Source organism: Argentina silus, assembly GCF_951799395.1.
Source record: "Argentina silus genome assembly, chromosome: 5".
Classification (NCBI taxonomy): domain Eukaryota; kingdom Metazoa; phylum Chordata; class Actinopteri; order Argentiniformes; family Argentinidae; genus Argentina; species Argentina silus.
Window position 1 is genome coordinate 12,178,900 of NC_139659.1, and position 14,631 is coordinate 12,193,530.

At 43.5% G+C, this 14,631-nt stretch overlaps 1 protein-coding gene across 2 annotated transcripts; it reads left to right on the forward strand.

Annotated features, from left to right (window-relative positions):
- The first annotated feature begins 518 nt into the window (after positions 1 to 518).
- Positions 519 to 13,900, forward strand: LOC310804489 (cholesterol 7-desaturase nvd). Of its 2 annotated transcripts, XM_083669752.1 has the most exons (8): positions 519 to 762; positions 892 to 1,080; positions 7,846 to 8,034; positions 8,205 to 8,383; positions 8,542 to 8,667; positions 8,838 to 8,957; positions 10,798 to 10,974; positions 11,339 to 13,900. In XM_083669752.1, the coding sequence occupies exons 1-8, from the start codon at positions 666 to 668 to the stop codon at positions 11,498 to 11,500; spliced, it is 1,239 nt and encodes a 412-aa protein (XP_083525878.1). In that variant the 5' UTR covers positions 519 to 665; the 3' UTR covers positions 11,501 to 13,900. The 2 variants fall into 2 exon arrangements, with proteins under 2 accessions (XP_083525878.1, XP_083525877.1); XM_083669751.1 differs by having other exon boundaries at positions 519 to 1,080.
- The last annotated feature ends 731 nt before the right edge of the window (positions 13,901 to 14,631 follow it).

The window sequence follows — 14,631 nt, forward strand, 5'->3', positions numbered from 1 at the left end:
TCAACCATGTGTTTTTTTATACTGCTCGCCGATATTGTAAATTATGATGGTCAATTATTTCTTTCATATTCAAATTCTGTTTTGTCAACACACCACTTCAGTCACTAGCCTACAATATCACGATCACCTCTCAAAAGGTGCTTACAATATAGGTTAGCTGCAATTCTTATAATTGCCACCAGAGATCACTGTTGTTTTGCTGATGTAAGATATTTCTGTGAAGAATATCTGGTGTGCTGTGCCATTGTATTTCACACCCACCCCTCAGTGACATTAGCGGAACAAGTGAGTTTCTGCATAATCAGTTCTAAGTTGTTGGGTTTGGATAGACTGAAGGAAGAAGAAGGAATAAGCTATAAGCAGGCAGGGTGGTAGTGTAAATGGGGTAAATGCACCTTTGTTACCTCCAGCGTAGATAGGCTATAAGCGACACCTGTCGGGGGCGTGCCCTATCACGCAAGTGGCGCATCTCGTCTCCATGGCGCTCTGCCTCCCGCGCCAGTCCTGACGACAAAGCATGATGACAAACATCATGAGAAGTCACACCGACTGGCACAAGGAAATCCCGTGCAGCGGCCCCACTGGAGGAGGAACGAGTGCCTATTGACTCTGTGTCCAGCCTGCCCAGCCATCAGTGACAGTGCGACAGCGATAAATAACCAGAGATGATGGAAGGTCAAAGTAGGGTGGTTGTGGTTATTGGAATAAGCTTGGCCGCAGTAGTCATCATGCATGTGCGGGACCCGTTGGAGTCATTAGGCGGTGGGTACCCGGAGCTGTGGAGGAAAGCGGGGTTGGCTGGCGCCCCTGCCCGGGCTGTGGCGTGCATCATTGCCGGAATTTTGCTTCTCGCCATGGGCTGGCTTTACAGACTACTGTTTGCCCCCTTAGAACTGCTGAGAACGCCTGACGAGGTCGGATACATAGCTGAAGACGGTCGTTCCCGCGCCCAAGCGGCAAACGAAGTACGTCGGAGAAGGAAAACCGGCGAGCTGCCACCCGTCTATCCAAACGGCTGGTTTCGGGTGCTGGATTCACACATGCTGGAACGAGGGGATGTCAAGAACGTATCTGTTCTAGGTATGCGGAGTCCACTAAAACAGACAAATCACTACTTTCCAACATTTATCACCACTATCAAATATGTAGGCAGAGGGTTCTACATTCACGTAGCCCCACTGTCATATTGTGTTGGCTAATGATAGCCTAAATGCATAAATCTTTCTGTTATTTTCCTAGAATAACAGGCTGCTGTAGCCTGCAGTTTCAGTCTATGCTACAATAGGCTTCGCAGGCTACTGGTGCCCCACAGCTGATAAGCTGCGAAGCAGAGGATAAACATATCTCGCTCCAGACAGTTTTTTTTAAGAGTCGGGTCAGTTCAATAACAAATAGCTAGGTGGAGAAATTGCTGACGATGCACCCGTGTTTACCTTTACCTGAGTACATTCTCCTCAGTGTAAATTCATAGTACGCCGGTTTTGTGTTGTATCCTGCCAGCATCCTACCTGTGGTTTTTCACTGTCCCGTATCGTAGGCTAATTTATGAAAAACCCTCATATTCTCAGAGAGGGGCTATGGGTGTTTTTGCCCAATTCAGCTCATCAGCTCAGACCTTCTGGCGTGAGATCAGGTGCTGTTACTGTTCACTAACACCTGGTCTTTTAAGGCCCCCTTCCTTTTAGAACATTTGCATGGCCCAGTGAAGAGGTGATATGAAAACATGCAGTCCCAGCACTCTTGACTGATAGTAGCTTAGATAAAAACACCCACATCAGAGTCCTACTGTCCATGCTCTTTGCATCCTACACCCCTCTAAAGCCTATCTCATCTCTAATACAGTTACCGGTTCATGTAATGGAGATGAACTGAGAGAGGGTGGATGACTCTAAACTCATATTTGTTTTGCTGTCTTCACATCATTGTGTCAAACGTACAGTAATGACAATGTGTTCAAGCAGATCACACCATATCACTTACTGCTTCCTTCCACACAAACTGCACCTAGTAGACAAACAATACTGAGGTGTGGTCCAATGTCCAGGGCCTTGGTGTCAAGTTCAAGTATGAAATGACAGTACAATTCATTTCTGACTCGCAAGCTGTCCTCTTGAAAAACACAATACGCCAGAATAGTATAGCACGAGAACACAGAAGAACACACTATTGTCTGTCTCTTTCACATATTTGCATGTCAGAAGAGGTGGCTGTTCTGCTGCCAGAATATGCTGTCTTGGGAGCTTCCTCTGGGCCTGTGTGTCACCTGAAACCTAACCCTCTGCCCTGTGCCTCTGTTGGCTGATCTGATCTGTGACACTGCAGTGATGGGAGACAGTAAATGCTGACCTCTGGGTGATGCAGCAGTTTTTACAGGGATACTGTTTGGCGCAGAGAGAAGGGAGAGTGGACAGAGACTTTTTGGTTGTGTACTGTTTAGATACATACATACATACAGTGCCTTCGGAAAGTATTCAGACCCCTTTACTTTTTCCACATTTTGTTGTGTTATAGACTCAATTTAAAATGGATTCAATTAAAAGAATTTGCCAGCAATCCACACACAGGTTTCTGTCACACGCCACAGAATTTGTGTTTGACAGGTTGTGCCACTTTTTTACAAGTGAAACTTCCTTGGGACTTCCAATGAGCTATTCCTGGATGCTGATTTATACATAGCCCCGTCACAGATTGGTGGGCATAGCGAGGGGGTGACTTAGCTTTAAAGGTAGCAGACCGCTAAAAAGACTCACATTCTGGAGCACAAGAACACAGAAGTAGTACAAAACAAAATAGTAACACACTATTGTCCTTCTCTTTCGCATATTTGCATGTCAGAAGAGGTGGCTGTTCTGCTGCCAGAATAATACCCCTCATCAAGGAAGTGCATGAGCCTGTGATTAGGTCTACCATGTAAATAACACTATGGGGACCATTCACAATATTCTTTTTCGCATTCAAATTCTTTTTCTTTGTCATGCAAACCAAAAGCCGCCACCAACACACTTACATCCTTTTCTGTCCCTATTTCTCTCTCTCTCTCTCTCTCTCTCTCTCTCTCTCTCTCTCTCTCTCTCTCTCTCTGGCATCTCTACCATAGGATGAAATCAATACTGCTGTAGTCGTTTGTCTAATCTCAGCACGTAAAAAGATAATGAATAGACCATAAAAGCACCAAAATCAATATAGAGTATATTTACTTTTCTTTTGTTTCACACCCCAAAGGACATAACCATATGTCTCATATAGGCAAATCTCATCCATGGTAACAGGGTGCACAAGGCTTAGGACTGAAATAGAACCTGAAATAGGATGTTCCATAGTATTCTGCCTCGTTTTTCATGATTATCCATGGTCACATCGGTACTCTTATCTGAGAGGAATGTCTTAGTGATTTATGTGTCATCAAAGTTTCCCCTGGCTTTCAGTTTTATTATTTTGTACCCTCCCCCCATCCGTTGGGTCAAGTCCTCTTGAATGCGGACGGAATCAAGTGGTCACATTTGGGCAAACGCAATACCTTCTTTTATGGAAAGGAATGTGCCAAGGGCAAGTCTCCTATCACATACTGAACAAGCTAATACACATAGATCTTTGATCATATTCAGTGTAATCAGGATTAAACGTTATGCGCTCCTTCTTGTCAGTGCAATGGTCTACTGCCTTTGCCTTTTGTCAGCTCACCTGTCATTTGTTCTACCTGTGCAAAGCCAGGTTGCAGGTTTGTTCTACCTGTAGCCAAGCCAGGTTGCAAGGCCTTTGGTTTTATTCATGCTTGCCCTCTCTGTTAGTAACAGCCCAGAAAGGACAGTTTACTTTACGCCATGGCTGCTTGGCAACGTTTCAATGGTTTAATCTGAAAACCCAAACCATTCATTGTTCAGTGTGACTTGAGTGCTAACAACGTGTGTTAGTTTCAGTGTCTGGGAGGTGGATGTCATGGACACAAACAAATGTTTGTAGTTGTTATTCAACCATTGTAGTTGATGATAGCTGCCACAGATGTGAAAACAATAGGTAGCCCTCTTATTGTATGGTTATGCATCCATTGAGAAGGTGTGAAGAGCAATTTGAAGCAATGATCTATGAATGTGAAAAGAGATCTTGCACGCATGAACTTCACTTTTGATATTGAATAGTGTTTGCGTGTTGTCTTATTGGAAATTGACGTTTCTTTTTGTTAACTTTATTTTCATAGGTGTTAACTTATCATGGTCAGTTTAACTAGCTCTGCTCTAGTTGTCTGCATGTAGGGTTCCGTTCCCGTTAGAAAAATAGACAGAAATTCAATTCATTCCTTGACGAGTCTTTCTGGAAATGTGTTTAATTGTCTGCTGTCTTGGGAGCTGCCTCTGGGCCTGTGTGTCACCTGAAACCGAGCCCTCTGCCCTCTGCCCTGTGCCTCTGTTGGCTGATCTGATCTGTGACACTGCAGTGATGGGAGACAGTAAATGCTGACCTCTGGGTGATGCAGCAGTTTTTACAGGGATACTGTTTGGCGCAGAGAGAAGGGAGAGTGGACAGAGACTTCTTGGTTGTGTACTGTTTAGATACATACACACATACAGTGCCTTCGGAAAGTATTCAGACCCCTTCACTTTTTCCACATTTTGTTGTGTTATAGACAATCAATTTAAAATGGATTCAATTAAAAGAATTTGCCAGCAATCCACACGCAGGTTTCTGTCACACGCCACAGAATTTGTGTTTGACAGGTTGTGCCACTTTTTCACAAGTGAGACTTCCTTGGGACTTCCAATGAGCTATTCCTGGATGCTGATTTATACATAGCCCCGTCACAGATTGGTGGGCATAGGGAGGGGGTGACTTAGCTTTAAAGGTAGCAGACAGCTAAACAAAGATTGACATTGTGGATTCTAATTAATTAGTATCCGGGAATAGCTCACTGGAAGTTCTCCTTTCCATAATGATTTCACCAAGTAAACACAATTCACAGGCCCCTCCCTTTTCACATCACAATGCATTGTACTGTTAAATACCTCAGGGATTACCTGAGAATGCAGCAGCAAATTATACACCACTTTGGGTGGCATCAAAGTGGCACAACCTGTTAAACGCCAATTCTGTGGTGTGTGACAGAGACCTACTTAACTTGAACGGCTGGTGTTTCGCTCTTACTTCAATGTATTGATTTAGTTAGCTGTCCCTGCCGGATTGGGACGATGCAAATTGACAAATGCAGTCTGACAAAATGTGATTGATACTTTTGGCCCGCTACTTCAGCACTGTTTTCTGTGGTTCACATCCAATATTGACTATATATACAAAGTAGAGTGAGAAGTAATAAAATAGGAAAGGTCCTCTGTGGCTCAGTTGATAGAGTATGGCGCTAACAACGATTCCTGCTGTGACCCTATATACTGAAAAATGCATGCACTCACTGCAATGTAAATCCCATTGGATAAGTGTCAGCTAAATGGCATGTATTATCTTGGTATTGTTTTGGTCACAGCAGGCTTATGGTGTAACTATGTTTCAACACAATTTCATAATTGTCAGTAGATTTGGTTAGGGCTAGGGTTAGGGGTAGAGCAGGGTTTGGGTTAGGGAATCATCTTCCAAATGAAGAATTGGGAATTCAAACACATATTCTAATAATTTTTCCGTCCTTTCTAAAATAGACTACTACTCCTGCGTAAAAACTCACTATTAAGAGTGTGGTCGTTACCCCCAACTTCCTTGTATAAATAGCTTGTGTTGCTTAATTTAAATGATAACTGTACATGCCTCAAATTTCCTCCTTTTGTATGTCATCCATCTTAGCTTCACACCAACATCAGGTCACCTTGCTGTAATTGCAGTTATTTCACACTTTGGTCCTCTGTGGCTCAGTTGGTAGAGCATGGAGCTAATGATGCTTAGGTTGTGGGTTCGATTCCCTACGGGACCATATATGATGAATTATGTATGCACTCATTGCAATGTAAATCGCTCTGGATGAAAGCGTCAGCTAAATGGTGCATATTATTATGTATATTACTTAATTCTGTTTCCTGTTGGACACCTCTCTATCTGTGTCATGGTGAAACAGTGGAAACTGTGTTGACTGCATGCTTCCCTGTTGCAAGCCAGCACCCACTCACAAGTTACTCTGGTTGAATTTCTTCATTGTGTAGACTTTCGACATGAGACTTTTATCCCCTCTACCAACCCACATGTATTCACACAGACTCGCTCTCAATCTCTCTCCCTCTTCCTCTTCCTCTTCCTCTCTCCTCTCTTCCTCTTCTTCTTTCTCTCTGTGTGCCACTTCATCCAGCCACCAATAAGTGCCTGTCCCAGATTATGTTGACCCAATTCAAAGTTCGGGCATGTTCTGTTCTGTTTATTTCAGTTAATTAAGATCAGTGCCCCCCACCGACACAGTATCACTGAATAATTCAGCATACCTAGTCTATAAATTCTCCTCCATAGAATGTGAGCGTTTTGGGTGTCTAGAAAAGCATGACATACTTTTCAACCTGTCGTCCCTGGTCATTCACTGCATTCTTGTCTTAATTCCGTCTCTCACGGACTGACTGTAAAGTCGTGCTCCCCTTTTGGCACATGTGATCCCAGGTTGCTGAGGGTTTAACCGCGAGTGCCTTCTTGTCCCATAGCCTTGCCAGGGCTGCTCTATGTGAACTGTGGTGACGGCCGGTGCTAATCTGGGTAATCTCGGCTCAATTGGGTGTCTAATTTGGCCACACTTGGGGGCGGAGCTAGATAGGTGGAGGGATGAGGCCTTAGCCTCCAACCCACCTCCTCTCCCGTAGTGTCTGAGGGCTCACCTGGCCTCCCAGGGGGACGCACGGCTTAGTGGCAGACGTGCCTTATAGCCTCTGATCTGGGCTGTTCAAATCAGCCGTGTATACAGGAAGACACCGGTTCATGCCTTCCTACGCTGTGACAGAGTTAAGGACACAGAATGATGATCATTCAGCAGTGTTAAACATGTTTTACAACCTATCCATACCTTTTCAAATGAGAGAATAGGAGGATGATAAGACTCTCACATCTCCTGTCCTTCAAAAACTGAAATGTTCATTTTAATATGCTGATTGAATCATTTATGTATGTAATATTTATGTATATGTCTTTATATAATAAAGATGAGATTTCAAGAACCTCCCTAAAGTAATGTAACAATCTTTCTGTAATTTAGAAACTCAGCTCTTTAACTTTTACGGTTGTCAAATCTATGACAAATCTGTACTTTCTAAACAAAGTTTTTTTTTCTTCTAAAAACTGTTTTTCCTGGTACATGGATATGTTGCAGTAGGCCTATGGTGTAATAATTAGGTTGCAAAATATTGCATAATTTTCAGTAGATTTGGTTTTACGCATCTTCCAAATACAACAGTTCAAACACAGATTGTAATTGTTTGTTTCTGTCCTTTCTAAAAGAGAGTTATAACTTATACCACCAGTTTTAGTTAAAGCTTATACCACCACTACTCCTGAGCACTAGGTGCTATCATACCTGGACCACTTTTTCCATCAACAACAGGCTACAATTGGCATTGCCTTGTAGTCTGTACTTGTGCTATATATTGTATAGTGGGGACACCCTGTGGAGTCATAGAGAAATGCAGCCTTTTCATAGATGACCTGCCTTCAAAATCTCCACCCCAAAAATATTTAATATGCTCATTCAGTCATTTATGTCTGTACATGTATGTGTCAATTATTATTTTTGTACAATTTACTGTATTATAATTAATGAAATACAATTAAGAGGAGATTTCAAGAGCTCTCTAAAGTAATGTTACAGTTGCATTCAGAACTCCACTCATTACCTTTTAAGGTTACGTTTTTAACCCCTCCCCTTACCGTGTGTTTTCCCAGGTGAGCAGGTGGCGGTGTTCCGGGGCCAGGAAGGGAAGGCTTACGTGGTGGATGCCTACTGCCCCCATCTGGGTGCCAACCTGGCTGTGGGGGGGCGCGTGGTGGGGGGGTGCATAGAGTGCCCTTTCCATGGCTGGCAGTTTCGGGGGGAGGACGGGAAGTGTGTGAAGATCCCTTATGCAGAGAAAGGTGAGAAGCCACCGCCACTTTAATTCAATGGAACAGTTTCTCAGATGTTGAATGTCCACCCAAAATAAATTGGATCGTATTTCAGCAAACTGGGTTATGCCTTGGATTCGAAAGATTGAAACATTGATTAAGTGCCAAGTACTTGACTGCCGGGTCTTTTCCACCCTCAGTACCAGAATTCGCTAAGGTGCGCTGTTGGCCCAGCTGTGAGACCAACGGACAGATTCTGGTGTGGTTTCACTGCGATGGAGAGGATCCCAACTGGACAGTACCGGAGCAGGAAGAGATCACACAGGGGGAATGGGTCTACCGGGGACGAACGGAGCACTTTATCAACGCACACATAGAGGCGAGTGGAACCTGACTGTGTGTAGATTAGAAGTGAGTTTGTTTATCTATGTGGACTGTATATGTGGTAGAGAAAAATAAAGAGTGTGTTGGGTGTGCTGTCTGGGGTTTTTCCTTGCCAACTGTGCCTCTCTTGCTCACTCTGACTGCCCCCTGCAGGAGATTCCTGAGAATGCAGCAGATATCGCTCACCTGGCCCACCTGCACACGCCGGGCATCGTGAGTGGAGTGGACCTGCGCTACACCAACAGCAAGACCTGGGAGTTTGTGCGGCATGACTGGAAGGTACAATCTCTGAGGGATTCAGTCAAAACCTATTGCTGAGTATAGAAGTTCTTTATAAAACCTCAGTGGTGTGGTGTTACTGTACATAGAGTTTATTGTGTATGTGTATGTGTATGTGTGTGTGCGTGTGCGTGTGCGTGTGCGTGTGCGTGCGTGCGTGTTTGTTCCAGGTGAAATGGGAACCAGAGGGAGAGCCCAGTAAGCACTGCTCCCAGATGCTGGTGAAACATGCCCTGACTGTGTTTGGCCGTCACTGGCCTCTGCTGGACGTGGATGTAGTGGCCAGACAGGTATGGACACTCATGGACAGACAGACAGAACGACAGACAGACAGACAGGCAGGCAGGCAGGCAGGCAGGCAGGCAGACAGACAGGCAGACAGACAGACAGACAGACAGACAGAATGACCGACAGACAGACAGAGAGAGACAGACAGACAGACAGACAAAGAGAGAGATGGACGGACGGACGGACGAACGGACAGACAGACAGAGAAGCATTTAGAATGAAGGAGACATGCCCCCCCCCCCCCAAAACAATAAATAAAAGTAAAAAGTGGATAAATGTTCAACTTTGAGATGTTAGAAAACATTTGAGAAACCATAAGCTTTCTCCTGGTTAGTAGTTACTTGTAGCTGCAGTATCAGATTTTATCTCGAGCACTTGCTAAGTTAGCTAGCTAACGTTGGGTAACTCTGGCTGTGTGAAAAACTGATAGTGAGTAATGTTTTGTATAGTAGCAGGGAAAGAGAAGTTAAACATTGTTTACAATGTTGTTTAATTAAATACATCCACATTCACAGTCACACCATTGTTCTACGTGTGATTACTGACAAGACAGGTAGTTCAGGGGACACGGGTCATGCTAGAATGACGACACCTGTCACCAATACAATGCAGTCACATTGGTATTCAGTACAGTATGAACGGCCCTAAGACTGATTGGACCGTACCAGAGTAAATGCCCCTCTGCAAGGCCCCCCTTATCCTTGTTGTAATTTGCTTCAATTGTAGTTTAAATTTTGTCTGTATCCTTTTCTGAAAAAGTACAGAGCCCATTAGAGCTCATGGTGTAGAAAAAAAAAAACGCTAATCCGTTGAGGGTATGAGGTGTTAAATTGAGGGAATGTGTTATTAAATTGAGGAAAGGATTTATTAAATCAAGGGAACTAAATAGTAAACTGAGGGAATGGATTAGCCTCCTGTAGCTGTCTTTTTTCTCTCTGTCCGTGAACTCTAAGAGGCTCCATACAGGAGTCACTGTAAATTAGCATTTAAAAGCTGTTTTTTAAAATACATTTAAAAAAAAATGCCCTACTAGCAAAATGTGTCCCCCCTCATGTCCAGCTGATAAAATCACAGAAGCATCGCTTTAGAAGGAATGAATCGCCAGCCAGTCTGAGGTATCTGGTATCTGACATTGCTGAGAAAAGACAACCTTCTTACACTCAGAGGTAGGTCAAAGGGCCCAACCATCTCCCAAAAAAACCTAAATATAATGACCATGAGAGTGCATCAAGCAGGCATAGAACAACACAGCGCTAGTCATCATTTCCGAGAAGTCTCGCCTGCAGTGACAGCCAAGGCCACGGCGTGCCAAGTCTCATCCTGGTTTTACCCACTCCCAGTCAGCTGAGATATATCACTCTCTCCCTCTAAGGGATTGGCCGAGCCAGGCTATGCAGGCTATTCATTCAACCTTTGTCACCTGTTTTTCTCGCCCGACTGTGTTTTATATCTGTGTACATGGCCGCTTCAAAACAAGCTGCCTCAGGCACTATGGTGATGCTAAACCAATCCTTTGGCATGTGTGGAGAGAGAGAGGAGCTGTACTGTAACTCAGTCCACTGGACTACAGAATGGGCTCCCTAGCCGCTAACGAGAGACTGTTGAATAGAACAGTATCATAAATCTGACCATACAGTAGATGGAGACTGAGTATCAATAACAGTGTTTCTAAAGTAAGTAGCGGGAAGTATTCTTCACGAAGCTCCGCAAAGATCACACATAATTTGTGCATGTGCACCATACATTACAGTATACGTGTGTGTGTGTGTGTCTGTTTATGTCTGTTTGCACGTATGTGTATGTGTGTGTGTGTGTGTGTGTGCGTGTGTGTGTGTTCTCCAGGTGGGTCCAGGGGTGGTGTTCCTGCTCTTTGACCACAGTTTCCTGGGTCGAGGGGTGATCATGCACTGTGTGACGCCCGTGGAGCCTCTACTCCAGTGTGTGTCACATACCATCTTCTACCAGAGTAACATCCCCCCGCTGGTGCCCAAATTCATCCTGAGGGCAGAGTGCATCCAGGTACATTGCTGTTACCCAGCTCATTCCTGACCTTACCAGTATAATAATACTGTTAGAACTACTTTATGTCAACATGTTACACATTCATTTAAATGTTGTTATTGCTCTATGTATTTTTGTAATCACAAAAGTGGAATATGTACTGTACTGTCTCTATTCCCACTTGTGTGATAACAAAAAAACGCTCCATTCCAGCAAACCCTAATGACTATGTAAAAACATACTGTATACTGACTAGAGTAATAACATTGTTATTATTACACAGGTTGTCATGTGATTGTCATTTGATGAACAATAAACTGACAGCTTGTCCCATGTGATTGTTTTGGCTGTTTTTGACCATTTCTTCTGTCTTCTGTCTCAGTTTGAGCGGGACGTGATGATCTGGAACAATAAGAAGTATGTCGCCAAGCCCCTGCTGGTGAAGGAGGACTCAGCCATCCAGAAGCACAGGCGCTGGTTCAGCCAGTTCTACACAGACAACAGCCCCAGACTACGCTACCAGCATGACACCCTGGACTTTTGACCTGTCACCCAGGAGAAGAGGAGGAGGAGGAGGAGGAGGAGGAGGAGGAGAGGAGTGGAGGGGAGAGGGTGTGGCCCAGAGTATAATAGAGCTAAGGTCCCAGCCACACCAAACTATCAGAAAATGGATAGAAACTTGTATTTGTGTGAAATCACTATCCAATTTGATCTGTGGAATTCAGGGGTGACTTTTAAAACAACCTAGCAACTGAACAATGCAACCTAGCAACTCAATGCAAAACATTGTTTCTAATTGGCTAAACGAGACGAATGGACTGTGGGAAGAAAAATAAAATAAAATAAAGGTTTGTCAACGGATGACTCCCATCGAGAAACCATTGGCTCAATCCATAATTAACGGCAAGCATAGTTTGGTGAGACCGGGGCCTAAGGGTCACAAAAAAAGACATTTCAACAATTCAAAGCATATATTTTCCCTGTAGATTCTTCCAGGGGGAAAAAGAGACATACTGTACATAACTACCTTTGGCCAGTTCAGTCTATGAGAAGGGACTCTCCTCTGGGATCTCGCTGATATATCTTCTCTGACCTCATTAAAGTGCCTAGCTACCCTGCAATCCTGTGTGACTGATGGGGGCTTGAAGACGTCCTCCTTTTTATCCCTCTCCCTATGGTGTCTTCAATGAAGAATAGTGTCATTTCATACAGGTTACAGGCCCACGATAATGTGAAGACCCATCAGAAACGAACAAAGCAAGCAATACGATTCGACATACCAGAATTGCCTAGCCCGGTTTGACTACACTGCGTTTGAAGTCATGAATGAGAACCAAATGTACTGAAAAATATAGAGCGCATGATCATGCTTATCTTGACATACACATGTACTGCAGCTATAGGCAGTACAACAATCTGTGCTTGGATGATTGTATGAACTGATGCATGTAGCCTGTACTATGATACAAAGGACCTTTTATGTAACATTTCGTTATTTCTCTTTCATTAAGCTTTAGTTTGATCTCTGTACCCAGAGGCACCATTGACCCGTGACTATCTTAGAATATAGGTCAATGGAAAAACTGCCCTGGCTGTAACTCCTACTGCAGTATAGGCTACATATCCTTTCTGTTTCATTCTCACTCAAAGCTCTCAAGAAAGCCCCAAATCTAGTGCAGTGTTGTTGAGTAGTGCAGTGGTGTTAAGTGTTCCAAATGGAGTCCTTCAATATTTAATGTTTAATTACACTTGGCTCAGGGCTTCAGATTAGGGCACTCTCAGGTGTTTGCTGTCCCTGAGGGAAGGAATATCTTATACATACATCATACATAAGATAGTTGACAAAGGTATTATGTTTGTTTTTTTAGGTATTATTGTTGTTTTTAATAACAATCCCTTACATAGGTTATTGAATATGGTAAAGATTACTATAAACTATAATCTGAATAACCACAGTGAAATGATATTACCCATACAAAAATGAACTATTTTTAGAACTTGTTTTTGTATTGTTTTTATAGTTTGAGTTTTATCAGAGGAGATATATAGCATGTTATAATTTTTTATCTTTTCCAAATTTACCATTTTCTTTTTGCTTTATGGCTACAAACCATGGTTACTTGAGTAAGGTGTGCAATATATGCATTATTCAGCAAAGCTAGGATGGCAAAACTGTTTGAGTTACTTCATGTCAGAATTTGTTGACACAGGTTATGAAAATGTGCGGTACTGATAAATACAGTGAGATTTCACTCACAAGATGTTACTTTGTCATCACAGTATGACTGTGTTAGTGCTACATGACTTTGTTGACACAGTATGTAACTGTGCAGGTTAATACATGCCATTATAAATGGTGCAGTATACATAGTACACATGCCAGTGCAGTGCTAGCATTGTGTGCTCCTGTGTCACCCCCTGTGCTCTTCAGATTACTGATTGGCTCTGGGGCGTTCTAGAGTCCAGACTGATTCCGACTGCACTCTTATGATGACAATGATGCTGTGAGGCCGTACCAAAGGGATGTGTGCCTGTTCGGAGATTTAACTGTTATGACAGTTGAATGACTGCTTTGATAGTGTGAATGTGCTGAATGTGCTTTCTGTATCCCGAGGCTCAGGGAATGATGCTGTCTGACTGTGTTGACTGATTTCAAGTCCTTTAGATGACTAATTATCACAGGCACCGTACATGTGAAAAATAGAGGGGGGGGGATTGGTGAAGAAGAAATAAGGGATAGAACAGGGAACAGCACAATATTACTCTCTCTCTCTCTCTCTCTCTCTCTCTCACACACACACACAATCTAATGAGAGAACATCTGAACATCTTCCCCACAGTATGTACTGTACAGTACCAGATTTTTAAAGATTATTTTTGTAATTGCATTGTCTAGAAATGCAGTGTTTATGTAAATCTGCAGAATAAAGCTACTCTGGTCTAATGTGTTTGTTGATGCATTTTTACAGTTGGAGGCAAAATCTTACACTGAATGCTTTAGCGACATGTTAAACTAAGTGGAATGCTCATTATACTGCTTCGCTACCGGCACTCCTGTGCTCCAAACACTTGGTCTTATCACTCTTTATCTATGAAAGCGCCTTTCCAAGACTGGGGTCAGCGAGGGAGAGGCTGTGCCTCCTTTGCAATTAACAAACATTACGTCACACTTTTGCCTACTGTACTTTACCCATTCAGTCCAGTGTGTCTAGGTAGAGAGTTGATTTCACTTTCACACCATAGAAATCTGCTTTGTAGAATCCACTGGAATTCTCCTCAGCGCTCAACAGCGCGTAGGGATATTGTTTTAGTTTTCTCTTACACAACATGGATAAAGTGGGCGACCTTGAAACCGGCAAGGCAGGGAACAACGTGACGCAGGAGGAACTGTATTTGCCTGTTGTTGGGGAGAGGTGTCCTAGAGTGTTAGTCACGCTTGAGGAAACAGAGGAGGTGGACGATGACAAGGAGGAGGACGAGGAGGAGGAGGAGGAGGAGAGTTTGGGTGAGGCGGGAGACGAGGGTTCAATAAGGAAGCCCCTGCTTCAGGGAGAGAGTTCATTAGAGCACCTGCTTCAACTAGAGGGTTCAGTGAAGCAGCCCCTGCTTCAGGGAGAGAGTTCATTAGAGCCACTGTTTCAGCTAGAGGGTTCAGTGCTTCCAGAGGAAGGTTCA